The 20186-nt window shown below is 48.4% G+C and overlaps 6 protein-coding genes across 6 annotated transcripts; 2 read left to right on the top strand and 4 right to left on the bottom strand.

Annotated features, from left to right (window-relative positions):
• Positions 1–258: 258 nt before the first annotated feature.
• On the bottom strand, positions 259–1494 carry BKA67DRAFT_682509 (RNA ligase-domain-containing protein; the record flags this gene model as incomplete). The annotated part of the gene is made up of 1 exon (XM_046108954.1): positions 259–1494. One exon carries the CDS (start codon positions 1492–1494, stop codon positions 259–261), a length of 1236 nt encoding a protein of 411 aa, XP_045953899.1.
• Positions 1495–5397: 3903 nt separating this feature from the next.
• BKA67DRAFT_523723 (uncharacterized protein) lies at positions 5398–7591 on the top strand (the record flags this gene model as incomplete). Its single annotated transcript, XM_046098499.1, has 5 exons — positions 5398–5647; positions 5735–6093; positions 6157–6470; positions 6526–6870; positions 6922–7591. Coding segments are annotated over 5 exons (1938 nt in total), but the record flags the coding sequence as incomplete, so codon positions are not given.
• Positions 7592–9579: 1988 nt separating this feature from the next.
• BKA67DRAFT_539256 (uncharacterized protein) lies at positions 9580–10393 on the top strand (the record flags this gene model as incomplete). Its single annotated transcript, XM_046100601.1, has 3 exons — positions 9580–9806; positions 9858–10198; positions 10254–10393. 3 exons carry the CDS (start codon positions 9580–9582, stop codon positions 10391–10393), a joined length of 708 nt encoding a protein of 235 aa, XP_045953897.1.
• Positions 10394–10975: 582 nt separating this feature from the next.
• Positions 10976–12509, bottom strand: BKA67DRAFT_523581 (major facilitator superfamily domain-containing protein; the record flags this gene model as incomplete). The annotated part of the gene is made up of 3 exons (XM_046098487.1): positions 10976–11111; positions 11177–12345; positions 12402–12509. Coding segments are annotated over 3 exons (1413 nt in total), but the record flags the coding sequence as incomplete, so codon positions are not given.
• Positions 12510–15892: 3383 nt separating this feature from the next.
• Positions 15893–18622, bottom strand: BKA67DRAFT_523368 (uncharacterized protein; the record flags this gene model as incomplete). The annotated part of the gene is made up of 1 exon (XM_046098459.1): positions 15893–18622. The coding sequence occupies one exon, from the start codon at positions 18620–18622 to the stop codon at positions 15893–15895; it is 2730 nt and encodes a 909-aa protein (XP_045953895.1).
• On the bottom strand, positions 18589–19635 carry BKA67DRAFT_682503 (uncharacterized protein; the record flags this gene model as incomplete). The annotated part of the gene is made up of 3 exons (XM_046108953.1): positions 19266–19635; positions 18689–19233; positions 18589–18651 (listed from the first exon to the last, which is right to left on the bottom strand). Exons 1-3 carry the CDS (start codon positions 19411–19413, stop codon positions 18589–18591), a joined length of 756 nt encoding a protein of 251 aa, XP_045953894.1. The 5' UTR covers positions 19414–19635.
• Positions 19636–20186: the final 551 nt, after the last annotated feature.

Raw genomic sequence — 20186 nt, 5'->3', positions numbered from 1 at the left:
GGAGCCGAGGCTTTTCAAAAAGACATTAATCTTCATTTCCGAGATGCAGATTGTTTCGCACTAAAAACAAACAAAGAACAGATAGCGCGGTACATTGTTTACTTCATCACACGCAGCAATATTTTCTGATTGAAATAAATGATGCAATGATGGCTGCGAATCGGGCTTACGCTAAATACGTTCAATCTACAGGTGCTACTTTGCTGCCGGATAACCTCGTTCCCCAGCCTAGACTCACCTGAATATGAGCCCAAACCGTTACCACTGATCCGGCGTGGTTTTATAGTGGCTATACTCAAGCAGCCAATTATTCGCAATGGCTTTGAAAGCGAACGCGTTGTCCAAGGTTCTGAACATCAAGCCCTCCCTATTGTTTCCCAATATACCTCTGCCCTCAGCTTTTTGAAGCAATTCTTCCATGTTATTGGCGAATTCATTCAGTTTGACTCGAGCAATTATAGGAGCGTGATCAATATTCAGCTTCCTGCATACACTCAAAGCACGGTCCGGCGGAAGCCACTTCTGGTTGTCGATGTCGTAGATGGCGAAGGCGTAGAAGTGATGTTGGCCAGCCTCGAATCCCATGCTGTTGCCCAGGATGGTTTCGCCACAGAATTCGCCTTGGATTGCGAAGTTGTTGCCGCCTTTCTTTCGACCCGCTGCGGTGCACTGCATCCCAATCTGTGGTATTTTCTCAATGATGCCCTGCCGCCTCACGGTTTTCCAAAAGAGGGATTCTTCCTCCTCAATGTGATCGGTCCATCTTCCACAAACTCCAAAACGCGGCCTTGGCGAATCTGCGCTGCCCTGTTTACGAGGAAGTGCTTTGTACCATTGTGATCTGTTTTCCACGCTGTAGACCGTGATTGGAACACCATCCAGCTTCTCAGTGATCAAAAACTCTATATCTGAATAATGATGGAATAGGTTGACAACGTTTTGTGCGCGCTCGCAGCCGGGTTGTGGAAAGATTATGGGAGGTGGGCCGTAGCTTGGGGCGCCTTCCTCCTCAAAGTACTGCGGCTCGAATTTCTTCACTCCAAGCATTTCAGAGTAATCAAGCTCCATCATAGCTCCTTCCACACGTCCGGGGCTGCCAACGAGGTCGCCCTTGAGCTCTTCCCTCTTCTCAACGTTGATTTCTGGGAAGGCGTTGAGAGGAAATATGAGACCCTGCGAGATATGGCCGAGACGCATAAGTGTGCGAACGACATAGCCTCGCTCTCCCTCGTAGTGGTGATTGGCATGTGGGCCAGTGTATTCCCAGAAGCGCTCGTCTGACATGGGTAGAAAGCTATCGATCTCGATGTAGACCACTAGCTCACCAACGCTGTGTTCGCCCTTGGTCACGACTATGTTCCAGCCCCCCACGATCGCTACTTCCCAACGACTGCGCTTGATGGGTTTGAGCGAAGTGATGCGACGAAGGGCCACAAGCTTGCGCTTTGTTGGTATGTGTACCGAAGTCTCGGGCTGATGAATTGAGCTGCTCATTTTGCCGGATAAGAATGCGAAGTATTGAGCCGTGCAAAGATATAATTGTGCGCAAGGGTACCTGAGCGGTAGTAAGGTGCTAACGTGGTTGATTTCAATTATGCATCGTCTAAAGAAAATCGTGAATGAATTTGAGTAGACGAGATCCGGAGCCAGCATTTATTCGGTGGTATGAGTGATGGATCAAGATGATCATAGTGGCCCCAGAAGAACTAGCTAACGGGAAAAGGCATGCGTGGTGTTATTTCACAGTCCATCTGCGAACCCATAAGTATTTTGCTTTCTTTTTTCTTTTGACTAATCCCGGTAGGGAAATCACGGAAAACGATTGACTGTAACAGGGAAGGAGGGTGGAAGCGGTAGAGAGGCTCAGAACGAACACCACGCACGTTGATACGCATACCTTCCTTTGTGTTTGTTTATTTATGTTATTTTTATGGAACTTGTTCTTAAAGGATCCATCTGAAACGATCAAGAGATCTTTGATTGCGAGCCCTTGAGGCATGAAATGGCATCACATATACCCTGTGTATATAGCTTGTCACGTCGCATACCTCTGGGGAGGTTATGGTCACTTAGAGGCCACCACAACATTAAACAATGCAACAACAACAATGTGAAAAAACCTTGCTGCACCGGCAGCCGTCTTTCAATTAATATCTAATATCTTCATCAGTATCTTTTGAACGAGTTGGATTTAAAGGCATGACACATGCTGGGTCCGACGATATTTTTATAGCGGACGATAATGTTTGAGACCTCTACACACATACACACCAACATTTGGTTCTGGCTAATGAGAAGTATGCGAACGGACACCCGGAGCTATTGATCTCCTTGAACTTCCCATGAGATTATTTTGTAGCCTATGAGATGTTGAATATTGACGTTTACCCAGTGTGATCTCATACACCTGCTTCACACCTTCCTGGAGCCTTTAAATGTAGGGTCATATAGACAGTGAGAAGCTGATAAAATGGACGCTAGTGAACCTAAAGCGATGAAGAGCTCAATGGTCCAAAACGGAAGTTGTCAATCGATTTCACCTCTGGACTGCGCTTGGGGAGACTCGTACTTGGTGGTCAGATAGGAAGTCACCCCACCATAAAGACCAAGTTAGCAGTCAAGCTGATTCCACTATTCATACTGAAGTCTACCCGCGTTGTCACAAAAAAATAGTTCCTGGAATGTTAGGTGCAGACCAGACCGCTGTTCGCACGCGCGAGGAATTGTTGCAGTGCCTCGAGCAGCTCGGTTATCACGTCTTGAAAACGATCATGATTCTTCAGAAGCAATGGTTCGCGAGTACATCGTCGCCGATAACGATCGCTCTTGTGGGCGTCGTTGGTAGGCCATTGGAACGCTGATATCGCTGGCGCAATACATAGACCACGTCACTGGCCGGGGTCGTTCGGATCCATCTCATTGCAAGTCGCATGAAAGAAATAATTCGCATCGAAACCAATATCGCTCAGCTAACTGCGACAATGGAGAATGCCCCTCCTGGACCGCATTGAAGCGCCGCATGTAGAGGCGATACCGCTACCGCCAGGAATTGTGCCCGTTATGGAGACTGAACGAGGAGAGAAATGGCCGTGAACGGCGCTCGTTGTTGTGTAGTCGAGCAGGGTCTGGTGAAAACCAGCCTCTGTAATAAATGAAACTTGAATCTCAATGAGCATAATAAAGGATTGACAGTCTTATGCAAGCAGGATATAACATTTTCCAACCTAGTCTAGCTGACAATATTCCAGCCAGCACTAGTAGTTAAGCACTAACTAACCTAGCCTAGACAAAGATTTGACTAACCTACTGTGCTATTTAATCAAAACCTGGACTGCCTAACCTTAGACGCGGAGTCGACGGGCCTATGAGACCAATTATGAATGGATCTTGAAAATTGACTCTGCATACAAGGCTGGTGTTTTTGGTGTTGTGCGGACGTATTATAGTCTTGGTATGTAGGAAGGAGCACTGGTAGGTGTTGTGGTTGAACTTGTGCTGAGAGTCATGTTATTGGCGGCGCGTTATCTACCTAACGCGGAGTGCATGACGCACGGCGGCAGTCTCCATCCCTTGTAATCCATCCGTAATGATCGCAACCAGTCCTTGAGTCGACAATGTCGTCGACACCAATATTTTCCAAGACTTGGGCTCTTACTCAAAGGATCTGTTTTGCATCATTCATTATCCCTGCTTAGGCTTGGCTTTTCGTACGAGGTTTCGGACGAAATGGGGGTTTTTGGCTTGGATATCTCGGATTTGAATGGTTGGTGACCTTATAAGCACGAACACAACCACCCCGGATAAACACGCGATAAGTATGCAAGACGTTTGAATGACGGAGTCGGTATACAGATTCCAGGGTCACACGGATGCGTACTCGGTACTCACGTGGTTGCAAGAAACAATAAAAACGAATGGGGTAGCGCAAGCTTGATTTGCCAAGTCCGTGCAGAAGCATGTGTGTTCGAACACCAGGATAAATGCTCCGAGCTGTGTGCCGTTATAGCCTCGACAACGGTGACAAGGATCTCGCGGGGGTGCGCAATGGATAAGACCATACTCACGCTGTAGACGGCAAAATGGGTCTTTGATGCTGCAGTATGCATATTTAAACGATGCACGACAGTCCACAGTCTTTGCTTTGCATCAGAATCAGTCGGGGTATGATAGCATGTTACTAACCTTGCTACTGTGCACAAGCCGTGAAACCTACGTGCGCCAACCGAGACCGTGTACCTCAGAATGTCGCCATTATGATGGCACCCGCTAATTTTCCCCCTTGCCAAATTGTGGTGAAGAGCAATAGGTATGTACCGAGTATGTGCGAATTTGAATGTAGCCTGAGCATATTAATAAAATGAAGCCGTTAGCGCGAACCCTAAAAAAATACTCGGGAACGCGGGCGTCTCCCAGTAGTTCAGTCAACTACGGGGTGCGGTACATGGCAGTATACTAACCGTTGGGCAAATTCTACTGTGGCAGTTGTGGTACGACATGTGTGACGCAGTACTCCACACAGCCTACTTGGTCGTGCGGCGGCGGGAGGTGATGCCCACTGACCACACGAGCGGGAAAGTCGTCGCGCAATACCGTCATTGGACACAGGATACTGTACACTAGACACTGGGCCGGGGGACGGTTGCAGACGTCGTATCATGATAGATACGGGACCCTGTACGATCTGGGGGTCTTGTTGTTGTTGGTGGTGTTGTTGTTGTTGACGTATGAATGGGCACAACCTTGGAGCGAGGCTAGTGTTGTCCGGGCCTCTCTCTGCAACTGGCTCAGTGGCCGCCTGTCAAGGGCCCAGCAGGACCGGGGAGGCTGACAGGGCAACTTGGGATTGGCTAGGAACGGGGTCGGACAGCCATCGTCGATGTCCGCAAAGCACATGGGCTTTTCAATTTGCCCTAGTGCAGCCCCATGCTTCTAGGCCTTCCGCCACGGCTTCACAGGAGAGACCCTTGGCTCGGAGCAAGCTCCGGGTCCACTGGATGGCCTGACAGCGTCACCTGCACCGGTGGTCATTGTGGAAACTCGGTGCTCTGCCAAAATACCATGGGCATTGATGGACGCATATAGGCGTTGACTACCGACTCCAACATCGTGCAACGTCTGCGCTTCAGTGGAGTTCAACTAATGGCCACAACCTCCCCATGAGAGCCTCTCGGCGAGGTCTCAGTATATGAGTATGCGACCCTTGCTTCCGCGACCTGGCCCTCCGCCGGTGCCGCCGTCGCTCTCACACAGCGAGACCGTAACTCCACCTGCCCCCAAAACACTGACAGCCTGCAATGAGTGTAGGCAAAAAAAGACCAAGGTAAGGCTTGCCGGTAACAGACCACCTATAGGTACTTGGGACATCGCATGCGCATAGCCAACTAACCTTGACAACACCAGTGCGATGGCGGCCGTCCTTCATGTTCGAAATGTCGACGCGCCAGGGCTACCTGCGTATATGCGAGCGATTCCGTTGTCGCCCAGAACGCACTAAAACGTAATTTCAAAGATCTACAGGACAAATCCGGTACTCAGGTCGAGTTGATCAACATCCTGCGTACCAGAGACCAGCACGATGCTCATTCAGTCCTGCAACGGCTCAGGGCCGGAGAGAGCGTCGATGCCTTGGTCAGATTTATCCAACAGGGTGACCTCCTGTTGCAGTGTCGCCTCACAACACTACAGCAAAGCAGATACAGTTTCCCGATGCACTCTTCGATGCCCTCGTGCCTAGAACCGGACGCGAACCCATTCACCAGCTCAATACTATATCACAAGATCTTCTACGACCAGAGCACCCCGGGCCCTCTAGCTCACGGTAAGAATCCAATCCAGGACAAGGACAGAAAGTATGACTGGCCATATCATGCGGCAGAGCTCGTGGAACCGTCTCTGGAAACGGTGCGCGCCTCTCAATGGACCACCGTTACCGACTCGGATGATCTGGTTCGTACGCTTCTCAAAGCGTACCTGTACTTCGATTTCCCGTTCAACTCGTTGTTCCATAAAGACGCATTTGTCGCCAGTCTAGTAACCGGACGAAAGACATACTGTTCGTCCCTGCTCGTGAATGCGGTCCTCGCATGCGCTTGTGTAAGCCTCCCCATACTACACTACGAGCCTGGGATGCTTAGAGGTCGACTAAATAATATGTAGCACTGTTATCGTACCCCCACAAGTTCTACCGACTTTTGGTCTCCGAAAGAGCTGATCTACCAATTCATGGCTGAAGCTCGACGACTCTGGGATCGCGAGCAGTCACGAAACCACATCACCACGATACAAGCCGGCGCAATTATTGGATACGTTCTCAATTGCGATGGCACAGACAGGATCGGTGTTCGATATTTACAGCTATCGATCGATATGGCTCACGACATGGGTATATTTTCGCACCATGTCCGATTGGAGGATGAGCAGAGGCAAGCCGTCATTGCGGCTACGGCTTGGGGCTTGTTTTGCATGCAAGCGTGAGTAACGTGAGGCTCTTGACTGATTACAACTGGCTGACTAGTTCGACAACAGCAGACAGATGTTCCACAACCGCCAACCCCCCATGATTTTAGAGCCTCCTCGAGTCCCAATGAAGGACAAACTGCAGCGACCTTACTTCTGTGAGTTATGGGTGTTATACCCTCAAGCACCGTGTCCGACCCGGGTCCAGCACAGTCTAGTCTTTATAGCCATGTGCGAATTTTTCGTTATTCTCAACAGCATCGTCGCTCGGTGTTATGGCGAGGGGAGACATTTGGGACCCATCACATTTTCAGAGGCCTTGGGCTTTCGAGAGGAACTGCTCAAGTGGCAAATTACTTTGCCTGAAGAGTTGCAGCCGGATCGAGTTGTCTTCCCCGCACATCTGAAGATATAGTAAGTGTGTATCAGATTTCCTCCTTGGTCTCTATGAATAACTCTTTCCAGCATGCAACTTTTTGTTTTGTTGATCTTTCTCTTTGTCAGATTCAATGGCGTCGAGCACCCAGTCACGCAAAGTCACCCCATCAGGCGAAATTTCATCTCTGCACAAGCCGTTGCGGCTTCTGCGAAGAACTCCCTTGAGTCACTCGTGCATCTTTACTACGCTCGACATAGCTTCGAAAGTTGCGACACGATTATGTTGGCGTATCTTGATCTCGTTGGTTTCGATGCCCTCAGAGAACTCGGGACAACTAGTGGTCCGGAACGAACCTCCAAACTGTCTACCGTCGTCCTTTGTGCCAAAGGCTTACGGGACCAGGCGCGACATTTCTATATAGCGGAAGTAGTATTTTCCATCCTCCGTGACTCGATGTCGCCAGACGATGCGCGCCAACTGAAACAATTTGCAAGTATCGACAATGAGGAAAAAAGAAAACGGCTCATGGCGGAGCACGTGTTCTCTCATTACCTATTGAACGCTGGTCTAGATGATGCCACACAACAAAAGAGACTTGATGAGCTAGTGAAGAGTTATGAAGTCCTGGATCTGGACGATCACGATATGAACGGCATTGATGGGACCAATGGAAATCATCTTATAGATAGCCCGGACGAGATAGGTACCCCGAGAAATAGTCGCAGTCCTAGTTCGGACTATCGAATAATACCATAAGTAAGGGAGCTTTGGGTCTCTGAATTTTATGACGGTATCAAGAAGGGGAATTTGGGTCGCATTGTCTCGGAGTTTACTAGATCTGCTAGATCCTTTTGAGATGCCAGTTTGCATGCTAAAGCCGTGGGCAGCAACGATCGCGCCATCACATCGATATCGGAATTGGTGCTGGTTTTGTTGTATCACAATATCTACTGATGCACTTCTGGCTTCAAACAGATAGGTTGTCACTATGCAGTGCAAAACAAAATGAATGCGAGCTATCGTTCTAAACAGCTTGGTACTACACGTCTCCAACCGTTGATCACTTTCCTGGTGTCATGGGCAAATCTGCATTCGAAAGTAGTTCTCGTCTTTGATAAATATTCTATGATCCTATGGGTAGGCCGCAAAGAGCCACTCGCTCTACATTGCAGTACCCAATCATAATGGCGGGGTAGTCAATCGAACCAAAGCTCGAGGATTCATGATCTTTGAAGAGAGAACATGTTATCAACGATAAACTCCAGACAAGGAAGCGTGCTGCGGGAACCTGATTGGGGCACTTGCATATCACTCTCCATCTCGTGCCCTGCATGCGTTGCTGAGGTCTTCGAGTCATCATTGTTGCCATACCAGGAACATGACTTTCATCAGGTGAAATATATCCCGACGCTCCAGATTGGAGTCTGCCAGGATTGTTTGTGCGGGACTCCTTCGAGCTATATCCGCAACCATTCGCAAGACTAGGATGCATGAAGGCCTATTGTCAGTAATTGAAACAATTCAATTGATTTTGACATCATCTTCGTTGAAGATTTCGGTCCAAAGCAGGACTCTGGCCAATACATTATTCTCGCAATGAGCTACCCATCTCATATCCGTTGGACCAGCTCCATCTGGCCAACTCGTGTCAGATTCGTAGCTTTTACCTTGAATTCCTCTTTGATTGTCAGCCGGACTAGACCGTTCATGATTTGGTATGTAACGGTATACCTGATCTTATTGAAAACCTCCCACCAGCGTTACAGTAACCGGCAAATATCAAATCTTTGGCCTTCATGTCAGCGAAACGAGGAGTTTCCTTTTCTGAAGTGAATGCGGTATCAATACTGACGACCACAAGTGCATGTTGCAAAGTTTGCACTAAGTAGTTGCGCGTTTTGAACTCATCAGTATCCAAGACCATGTGCGGGGCCCAAGATGCCATCTCTTACGAATGGTCGGATGAACTTCGTTTTTGTTCGATATATATCCTTCTTACCCGGTCCATATGTCACGGTTGGGAATTAAACTCCTCTACTTTCTGGTGTCTTTCCGGGGTTACTTCAGATGAAGGCGCTCGATGGTATAAGGGCGACGCCCTGCATTATTGGGAGTGGCCGCAATGATGCATGTAGCGGTGGATGAAACTAGCTGTGAAATATCCAAAATGAACACATCACCGGCAGGAAGTACCTGCGCGAAGGGGTATTTTCTGATAGACGAGGGAGATTCAGCCAATGTCAAAGCTGGAAATCACCTTATGTCAGGTGGGGTTGCAGCTGTTTTTGTTCTTAGAGCTTGATGTCATGCGTTTTACACACGTGGACCTGGCTTTGTCTGTTGTGTTTTTTAAGAACAATGCTGTTATCCATCGTCTCCCTCTAATCATACTATATATCTGGAAAACGAGGCCTAGCTTATTCTGCCAGGTTACGTTGGGTACGTATTAGCCCGACTCGCTACATCCAGACCTCAACAAGCAGTTTCGCAGTATTGGATTCTTTGAAGTGGACATTGTATTCGAAACTATTGCTGAGAGAATCCAACGGAAAGATAATCTCCGAAACAAATCATCATACCAATCATCAAATCATGCACGACAGACTTCACCATCTTGTTTAGCAAGCCGCACGTAATCCAAAAATTTCCCTCGACAATATTACCATAATCCATCCACAGCATGTCCCATAATTAGAACCTTCCCATTCATAGACACGAGCAACAGAAAACTTCGTCTCAGTGCGATGGCCGACAAGTTCACACACGACCTCTACAGCCTCACGACAGGTGAGCTCCGCGAGCTCATACTTGTGCTCTCGATGAAAAAGAGCATTAAGGATACCGCTCAAGCACATATAAATGTGATGCGCTACGCATCTAGCCCAACAGCGACCTCTCCCAACGTCTCGGATCAATTCTGCCATCCAGCTACACCCAACCAAGGCTCAAATTTCGATGGCCAAGCCTGCAGGTACGGTCCTCTGCTATTATTCTAGATACTCCAAGCTAATTGATGTGGCAGCAATTGTGGTACAACTCAAACCCTGATGTGGAGACAAACTCCTCAAGGAGTGGTCGTCTGTGACGCCCGTGGGTTAAACCCGGCGCGCAATTTGCAGAGATTGGACACACCTGCTCAACGCCTCCAGCCTGCGTCTCCCAAAACTCCAAGCCGACGCGCACCTCCCGAGCTCCCAGACCTTTTCAAACGGTTCGGAGTCACCAAGAGTTCAGCCAGGGCTACGACCAGGAAGCAGCCGAGAATCGTCATGAAGCGCACGCTTCTGTATCATGATTGCCAGAACTGTGGTTCGCGATTCCGGCAGCAAGACAATCATGCCGAGGCCTGTCAATACCACCCGGGTGAGTCCGGCAGCTAGTTGCAATGATACAGCTCTACTGACGTGCAAAATGACAGGACAATTGGTCCATGCCGTTCCCGAGCACGACTGGGTCCGTACATCACCACGCCTACAGAGATTCAGCTGTTGCGGACAGTGTCCAAAGAGCGAAGACTGCCAGTTTGCGAAGCATGTATCTCAAGGACATGACACATGAGGATGGAGATGGACTACGAGGGAAAGGGAAGCAGTTGGTCTTATTCACGGATCATGTCGATGTCAGGGATCTTGTCGCTCGGGCTGATGTCATTGTAGTAAGAAGAAGTGTGTCAAAATAGCAAGTCTTGGTCGATGAGCTCGAACTGGAGTATGCCGCATTACAGGCGGGAGTATATGGTTGTGTCTTGTGGTCTGGTATAGTGTATACGCTACCAGATGATACCCACCAAGTGATGTTTTCTCCTCGGATCACGATTGTATTTTTATGCCAGCCATAGTGCCCGACAGACTAGGGTGAAGGACTCCGATTTCGCAAGATAACCTGATTCTATGCCGGGCTTGCTATGGGGAGAAAGTGCTCCCGATCAGATTGAAATGATAGGTTAGCCGTTCCTGTTGTGGATAGCTGCGAGAACAATTGCTCCACCACTATGAGAAGAAAAATGGCCGAAAACTCCCGATGGTCTGATGAACGGCCGAGAATCGTATGGCCAGAGTGCTATTGTTTTTACTACAAATAACAACTATTTCCAACCAATCCTTCATTAGTGCTTCCTTGTAAATTTCTCCCCCTCCTGGCTCATTCACTTCGATGGTGCCACCTCCTGCCTGCGAACTGGAGCACGAGAGTGGGTAGGACCGAAAAGACGACCATCATTCCAGTTGCAACACCAGCAGTACCGGCCATACCTGCCGCCTCAATCAGTTGAGGAAACCTGGCGATGGTTAGCTTGATTCGAATTTCACATATCAGCTTGTTAGCTGAACCTGGAAAACATACCAGAACGGACCGATGAACCCCCAGATTTGACGGACAAAGGTAATGAAAACACCGACCCCAGCAGCATCCTCCTTGTAGCAATCAATAGCATAGGTAATATAGACAGTGGTGACAAGTTGGTTTCCGACCGCGCCAATGGTGGTACCGACCAGAGGTGTGATATTCCACGTTTTCGACGCCGCGGTCTGTACCAGGAAGACAATAACACCGATGATAGCCAAAGCTTGCCCAATGTAGCTGAGCCACAAACGGTGCTCATGCGGGGGAGCAATTCCGGTCTTCTTGCGGCGATGGTTCATCCATAGATCCGACAAGCGACCTCCCATTTGCTCACCAATGATGGCACCGAGGATGAAAGACAGGAACTGAAGACCGACTTCCTGCTCATTGAAACCGTATTTCTTCGGGAATATTTGGGGGATCTCAAGGGTGGGCATGATGTTGGACCACAGGAAGATCATCGAGTACGAAACTGCTGGGAACAAAACGACCGGCTTGGTGAAGTAGATGAATGGGTGCACGAAATCGTTAAACGTTAGCGGATCAGGGTTGATGCGGCGGAAAGTGAAGTATGACTTCTTCAATCTGGGGCTACTAGGTTTAACAGCAAAATCGCGACGATACAACGTCTCCGGTCCAAGAAACAGATACAGTAAAAACTGGACTGCATTCACAATGGCGAGCACATAGTAGATCCAGCGGTAGTTGACGCGCAGGGCAAGGAAACCGAAGAGGAACGGGGCGATCGGGACACCAATCGTAACCATGATCGTCCAGGCGCCCATGAATGTGGCTCGCTCCTGCTTGAAGAACATCTCGGACACCACCGCGCTACCAATGGCCGCGGCTGGACTAATGAAGAAGGCAGTGATCGCTCGGCACACGGCCATGGCCGCGTAAGAGTGACTGAATCCACAGCCGATATTGCCGGCCATACTGCAAATCAAAGAGATCAGGAAGATAGGCCGCCTTCCATAAATATTGGCAAGCGGTCTCCAAATTAGGGGCGCAACTCCTAGGATGGCGATGACCAGTGAGGTGAGATAACTGGCTTGCTGTACCTCGATATCGAAGTCTTCGGCAATGTTGACGAACGCAGACTGGATCGCAGCGGCCGTAAAAGTGCCCATCATGGCATGGAACGCCACCAGCACCAGATTGGTGATTTTCTAGGATGCCGTCAGCAGAGTCGTTCAAGTAACTTTAAGGTACAACGTGTACTAACTGTACTTTTGGGCCAGTTATACGGGTCAGCAGGATCCATGCTAGGTACCGGCTCGAGAGTCAGTTGCCCATGTCTGTCCATCAGGTATTGGCGATGCTCATCGGATAGATCTTCAACGCTGTTCTATCACCACCATAATTATTAGTGACTGTTCCTCAATATGTAGTAATGTCCGTGGCTGGAACATACAGTCGCTGGCGCCTGAACAGCTTGACGCTCGGCATCTTCCACTTCGTTCTTGCTTTCCGTCTTTGGGGTGTTGTATCCTGACGTCGCCATCGTGAAATGTTGAGATGTCGATATGTATTTAGAGAAGTCGTCGACAGGTGAAGACCAAGTCAGAGAACACTTCCTAGGCCGAACCACAAAGTCAAGGTCTCAGAAACTAGAGCTCGGCCAAGAGATGGGAGGAAGAGATAAATAACTGCCTCAAAATACGGGGGTATACTCCATTTCGATAAAACATTTTACTGCAGAAATGCGGAGGAACAGGGGAAGTTGAAGCTACTCCATCATTTCGCAGGAGGGCTTGCCCGGTCCACCGGGCCCTCATCCCATGGTTGGTCCGCGGCGAGATACAGGCCCCCGTTGGCGGTGGATTGCCACCGTTTGAGCAAGACGTAGCGTTCATACCCCATATCGGACCCAGAACAATATCCGCATAAGCACAAGCCCCAGTTCCGTGCGCTATCGCTGCTGTACATACAATTGTGGTGTTCCCCATTGTATTCTGACTCGCTTAATGTGATTTGGCTCTCCCACATTCCTTAGATACCGCTTTGTGTTGGTCCGGGGGACGCCGACTATTGGGGGGCCCTTAAACAACGCATGCAGAGATGGATGGAAGTGATGCACAGCTGAATTCAATCACTATAAATCTTCAATAGCTTATATCCAAGCTTGGCTCAGTAAGAGCACTCAACTACTTGGCGAGGAACGCCACACAGATCACTGCCGCCTTGGCCGCGTCATGGTGGTTTGTTGGCTACAAACCGTCGGGGTATGGAACCAGGATTCTCCAACAAGAGATTGGGTGGCATCAATCAAATTGGAGTAATGAATACTTGGGCAAGGACTCGAGGGTCGAGACTCAGATGCCGGCAGCGTCTGCGGCTATCGTTTGAAAATGGACGGGGGCGGGAATATTGCGGGTTTTGATTCATCAGCTTTGCATATGTACGTACATACCACGTCAATGCTACAGTGATGCTTCAAATGCAATGTAACATTATGGCGGCAGCGCGCGCATCGCGGCTCGGCACAACTTGTCAAGCAACACACATACTAACCTTAGTTAAACCGTACTGCGTCTTAGACAGATTCTTCGGCACGTTCGCGTGCATCTGATAAGGCACTTACCCCAAGCCAAGCTGTTCTCAGATTCTAGTGGCCGGCTGGGCGAAACTACCCAAACGGTCAGTGCGGAAGCAGATCCGGAACTATTAAACATTGACGTTGCGCAGTACTGTACCTATGTCTATATATGTATATGCATGCAAAGTAATCGGGTTCGGGCCGTCTAGCTGATCTCCAGTTTCCCGGTTTCGTTTCGACGTTGTTAAGGAAAGATCTTCACCAAGTCACGAATCACATGTTTCAAGTTTCGCCAATATGTAGCTGGCGCTGCTGCTGCTGCTCTTTCCAGCCTGCCAGATCATCCACCATTTCTTACAGAAGGCATGTCCGCTAAAGTGGGTATCCTAACCTATCCTCAACAAAACAGTGAAGCAACACGCCTAAAACGAGTGGATCTGCCGCTTTCGGAGGGCGGCGACAACGACGATGTGTTTAAAAGATGTTATTTCCTAGATCACTTAGATTAGACGGGCACTCCCACGATTCTTCCGCAGGTTGAAACTGCGGGTACTTTTGTCATTGATTAACTTAGGGTGCACTAGGCAAGAATTTGTGGACTTGTAGGCGGTGTCGGAACCATTCCGGAAAACGTCGCAAACACTCACAATTGTGAACACTATTGTCAATGTCTCCAATGTCATATTTGGCTGTATTATCCAACAAAGAAGGTGGCACCATGCTTCAACGGTTTAGATGCGTAATGTGTGTAAAATCGAATATCACTTCAATGTATCGAAATCTGTATGTAGGGTATGCATGTAAATTGAAATCTAGACACCTTCGCCCTACAAGTGGCAGGTAGAAATGTCAAGCTTTCTTCGCATCGCACCACATGCCCATCCCATTAAGAGCGACCCACTGTGATTGAGTGACACCGCTTGGCTGGGGATGGAAAGGTCTTAAACATGCCATTATTTGGTTCGCAGCACAATATCGGCATCGTTCAGAATCTTCTCTGCTTGGACATGGCGCCCCAAAATCTGGGGACGACTCCGAAGACTGGGGAAGAATTTACCCCGCATCCATTGTGGGTTCAATGGGGTCCAACTTTAGTTCTATCCGTCAAGACAACGTCAGATTGGGGGTTGATACCAAGTCACGGATGATGTGGAAACCAAAATGCTGTCCTTGGGATATGCCTAAGCCGCTGAAGATCAGGGTTCGTTCTCGGCCTTTCAACAAGCCCCGCTACTTTTGGTATGGTTCAGTTGACGCGTCTCGTTGCAGCCGGGAAACGAGCGGAATCACACGCCATTATGCATGACCGAATTTAGCTTTTCATGAACAACAGAGCCGCAGTCTTGGCCCCTATGCTACGTGTGCAAAATTATCCATGTTAAGTCCGATATTACGGTCTCGGAGCTCGGCGCTATAATTCTTCACGACAAGCCATGCAACTTCCCCCAGACTCTGGGTGAGCCTTCATACTTTACTTACGAACTCGCTCAATGATTTGCTGTCTATAAGGAACAACGTTGCTCGTAATCAAAACAAGACAAGATTGGCGGACAAAACTAAACATCTCTAATTCTTCAACCTGCGCAAAGCTAGTATTGACGTACAGAAGGATAGTTTTATCGACATGTAAATACTATTTGTCAACTGAAGCTCCCTGGACGGGTCCGCCTTAAATGACATGAATTTACGCAGGTGGCTTAGCCAATTAAAGAAAGAAAAAACATTACTAGCATGTCGTGGTAAGACGTGGGCGGTTCTGTTTATACAGGGAGTGGATAGATTGGAGGCGCTTACACAATGATTTTTGAGTTCTTTCCCTGACAGCTTGTCATTAGAAGCACATTGCGTCGAGATATTTACAATTCACTTGCATTCATATTATCACTCCGCTCAACACCGGGGACGATAATGCATTACTATACTTATCTCGTTTCTAATATACGAAGGTAAGGTCGAAGTTATTTATAAAAATACCATTTTACTTTATAGTCTTATGAACATAATGATATTATTTATCATAATATACATAATTGTGACGATTGCCCAGTCGTTAGGGCTGACAGCCACTATATATCAGTCTTGTCCGTCCCGTCGTTAGTTAGTCCATTAGTTTTCAGTCTTGTTCCAGTCCAAGTCTTTGGTTTCCGTCGTCGCACCTCACTTACGTCGCCTTCTTATCATGACTGTCCTATAGTCATAACATTTAGGGCGACACCGCCTTCACTTAAATCATCAGAACTTGCGTCCGGAGAACCTTCATGTCTAGCATCCAGAGTTTTCAGAAGTTCCCCAAGATCGTCCCGGCTTTGTATAGTGGACGGATGGTCTGAGCCCAACACCGACTTCTTCAGCTCTAGTGTCTCTCGATACATCTCTTCCGCCTCTTCGTACTTCCCGAGATTATCGAGAACATGAGCCAAGTTGTTCATGCTGTCTAGTGTCGACGGATGGTTAAGACCTAATACTAACTTATATAGCTGTAGTGTCTCTCGATGCATCTCTTCCGCCTCCTTGTACTTCCCGGGATTATCAAGAACATGAGCCAGGTTGTTCATGCTGTCTAGTGTCGACGGATGGTCAAGACCTAATACCAACTTCCTTAGCTCTCGTGTCTCTCGATACATCTCTTCCGCCTCTTCGTACTTTCCTAGACTATCAAGAACATTGGCCAGGTTATTCATGCTGCCTAGTGTCGACGGATGGTTAAGACCCAATACCAACTTATATAGCTGTAGTGTCTCTCGATGCATCTTTTCCACCTCTTCGTACTTCCCGAGACTATCAAGAACATTGGCCAGGTTGTTCATGCTGCCTAGTGTTGACGGATGGTTAAGACCTAATACCAACTTGTATAGCTGCAGTGTCTCTCGATGCATCTCTTCCGCCTCTTCGTACTTTCCTAGACTATCAAGAACATTGGCCAGGTTATTCATGCTGCCTAGTGTTGACGGATGGTTAAGACCCAATACCAACTTGTATAGCTGCAGTGTCTCTCGATGCATCTCTTCCGCCTCTTCGTACTTCCCGAGATTATCGAGAACATAAGCCAGGTTGTTCATGCTGTCTAGTGTCGACGGATGGTTAAGACCCAATACCAACTTATATAGCTGTAGTGTCTCTCGATGCATGTCTTCCGCCTCTTCGTACTCCCTTAGACTATCAAGAACATAAGCCAGGTTGTTCATGCTGTCTAGTGTCGACGGATGGTTAAGACCCAATACCAACTTATATAGCTGTAGTGTCTCTCGATGCATCTTTTCCGCCTCCTCGTACTTCCCGAGATTGTCGAGCACATGCGCCAGGTTATTCATACTGTTTAGTGTCGACGGATGGTCTAGGCCTAACACCGACTTCTTTAGCTCTAGGGTCTCTCGATGTATCTGTTCCGCCTCCTCGTACTTCCCTCGATGATGAAGCACTTCAGCGAGGTCATTCATGCTTTCCAGTGTTGACGGATGATTTGCATCTAGTAACAGTCTCCTCAAATCTAGCGTACGACGATGCATTCGTTCCGCCTTCTCATATTTGCCTTGACTATCCAACATGTTCGTCAGGCTTCCTGTACTGTCGACTGGCGACCAAGGGTATAAATCTAGTAATTGATTCCAGAGCTCTGGACTGCCCGAACGCAGCTCTACGTCCTCTTCGTATTTGCCGAGTTCATTATAGCTACGCGCAACAGCAGAAAGAAGATTTGCCTCTGCCTCTCTGTCGTTGCACTGCTGTTCCAATAAAGCGATTTCAGCATGCAGCATATATTTTGTCCAGACCTGGCGATTTTCTTCCTTGGGCAAAGGGTATACTTTAGCCAGGTGCCTTATTACCCTTGTGCAATGGAACGCCCATTCAGCCTGGATCCAATTTCGAGTTGCCAATCGTACTAAGCGATGTATATCGAACGAGTCCGCCTGTTCTTGCATAGAAATGAATGCATATCCTTGAAGTATTCCAATTGCTACTTCCTTTACTTGCTCGTCTTCTCCAGGGGGTAGAAGAGATATAGGAATGCTCTTTTCAGCTAGGAAACATATAAACTTAAGGTACTCTATTGCCAGAGGATACGATTGTTCCAGATGATGAAACGATATAAGCCATGTCATAGTAATAGGGTTTGTGTTTTTCGAGTACCGCCGCCGCTCTTCAAAGTCGGTGTTTAAGAGGTCTATCTGAGTCTTATCAGATGCAAGACATTGTTGTAGGTACGTAACTGTCGTTACATTTGTTCGTGTCATATAAGCAGATGCTTGTTTAATCGCGAGAGGCAAGCAGACGAGATGCCGAATAAGGTTCTTCGTGGCTTCTATGTCTCGGTATTGCCGTTCTTTCAATCCATTTTGTAGTAGTACTAATGCTTCGTCTTCGCTCATCTCGTTAATTATAAACGTATCTTTCTTAGAAATATCAAGTTGTATAGCCACTTCGTGGTTACGCGTAGTAAACAGAATCGAGCCTTTTCGATTGAACGGGAGGTAGTCTTGCAAAATTCTATTATCCAATAAGCTGACGTCGTCAATACTATCAATGATCAAAAGCCAATGCACGGCACTCTTCTCGAGGGCCATTTTGACCAGTGTCATGACGTCTGCCCTCTTATCATCGATGCCGGGCGTTTCGAGTGCTTCGCCAATCTCTCGATAGCCGTTCTCGAATGTCATCAGGGTGACGGCAGGAACCCAGAAGATGGAGCAGTCAGAGTCCTGGTCGTAGACGCGGTATGCAGCTTCGAGGGCGATCTGTGTCTTACCAACGCCCCCGAGCCCTTCGATCACCGTCCTCTGGCAGTCGTTCTTTTTTGCGTTCGGTAGGATCTTGCCGACTAGCTTTATGAGAATAGACTCTCTGCCAACGAACTCATCGTTCTGTCCAAAGGGAACTAAAAGATAAGCCTCCTGTGTCGCTTCTGACATTGAACGGCGGGTCCGCGTCGGAAGTTGGACTCCAGAGTCAGATTGTTCATCCTCAGGGCGTGGAACGTCAGGCATGCCTCTCCGCTTATCGATCTCCTCTTGCAGCCGGCTTAGTGCATTTGCCTCGCCTTCACCATATATCAGCGGTATAAATACGTCGAATATCCCTAGTAGGCAGTAGGCCACATCCTCCTCTTCTGTCGTCTGGCGCCGGCGAGACCAGCTCATCCGCTCGTGGACAGAAAATCGTGCCAGTGGTGCCCCCTGAAGTGCTGAGATCTTAATCTTGGTGGTGTCATGGATCTCATCGACCAGACCCACCTTGTTACCCAAGAGGTCGCCTTCGACCGAAAAGAATTGGACCGAAGCGGGAGCAAGAAGCTCTTGAAGCGTCCATCCTCGGGTAAACCACCGGCTCCGTGAGAACTGAGTCTCCCACGAACCTGATGAACTGATTGACCTTGTCGATACATCCGGCAAATACACGTAACAGTGAGTTGCGTTTCGATACCATCGAAACATGGAATTAATGGCTCTGGCGAGTTCATTGTGATTTGACTTGTCGATGCAGCACGTGTCCACCCAAAAGTACTCGAGGCCATCGCGCTTAGCTTGTTGCCCGCAGAACAAGATCCCTCTTTACCTTTCCCCCTCTTTTCCACCACGTCTTGGAAGGTGACCTCCTCACTGTCATGGCCCCAGGTGTGAGACAGGATCGCATACGGTGGAATATCGCTGGTCAGATCGTCGGTCAGGCTTATTTCGTCGTTTCCATATCGGAGCAGACGCATCGTCGACGGAGTGGGGGGGACCTCTGCTAGCGGTGATCGAACTATCGAGTTGCTTTATCGTCGTAACTATTCTGGAATGCACTAAAAGCTATCCAAAGCGACATAAACGGCATGACACATCAGAAAACCGTGCGCGCTCACTTTGCTGCAAATGTATCATGTATCGTATACTCTACGAACCTACAAAACCATTGCGCCTTCCGTTGCCCAACGAGGCAGATCTCGCAAGGCTAAGGTTATGCAGGCGGCGAACCCCGCACGATACCATCCCACGAACCAATTAGCACAATTTGCCATATTGCATGATGTAGGCGCAGTTCCTGTTGGAAGGCAGGATGCGAATGAAGTATTTGTCCAGAGGCGTTCAAAGCAGATGCATGTTGCGCGGCGTGAAAGATATAGATTGTACATGTCATTCATGAAGTCATGAATCATGCCAGGCAGCTGATATGAATGCTCTCAAGACCCGAGTTCAGGCAACTTGGAGCCGAAACTGGTTCGAGCCAGAACTAATCACCACCGTGTGTCACGTAGCGCGTAAATATAGGATTAAAGCTCTAGTATAGTGTGGTTTATTAAGTGTGAAAGCGAACGAAGAATAACATACTCTACGGTCGCGATCGAAGCTCAGAAATATCAAACGCGTTAGGCCTCCAAGGCTGCCAAACAGTGGACTCGTTACCAGTGCACTTCATGTTACACCGTGACACTACGAACACGCTCTTGTATTCCCTTTCAACAAGGAGGGATAACAAGACTCTGAACTCAAGTTG

Source organism: Truncatella angustata (assembly GCF_020726525.1).
Source record: "Truncatella angustata strain MPI-SDFR-AT-0073 chromosome Unknown BKA67scaffold_8, whole genome shotgun sequence".
In the NCBI taxonomy this organism is placed as follows: domain Eukaryota; kingdom Fungi; phylum Ascomycota; class Sordariomycetes; order Amphisphaeriales; family Sporocadaceae; genus Truncatella; species Truncatella angustata.
Note: the sequence above shows the minus strand (reverse complement) of the source record. Positions and strands in the feature narration are given on the sequence as shown.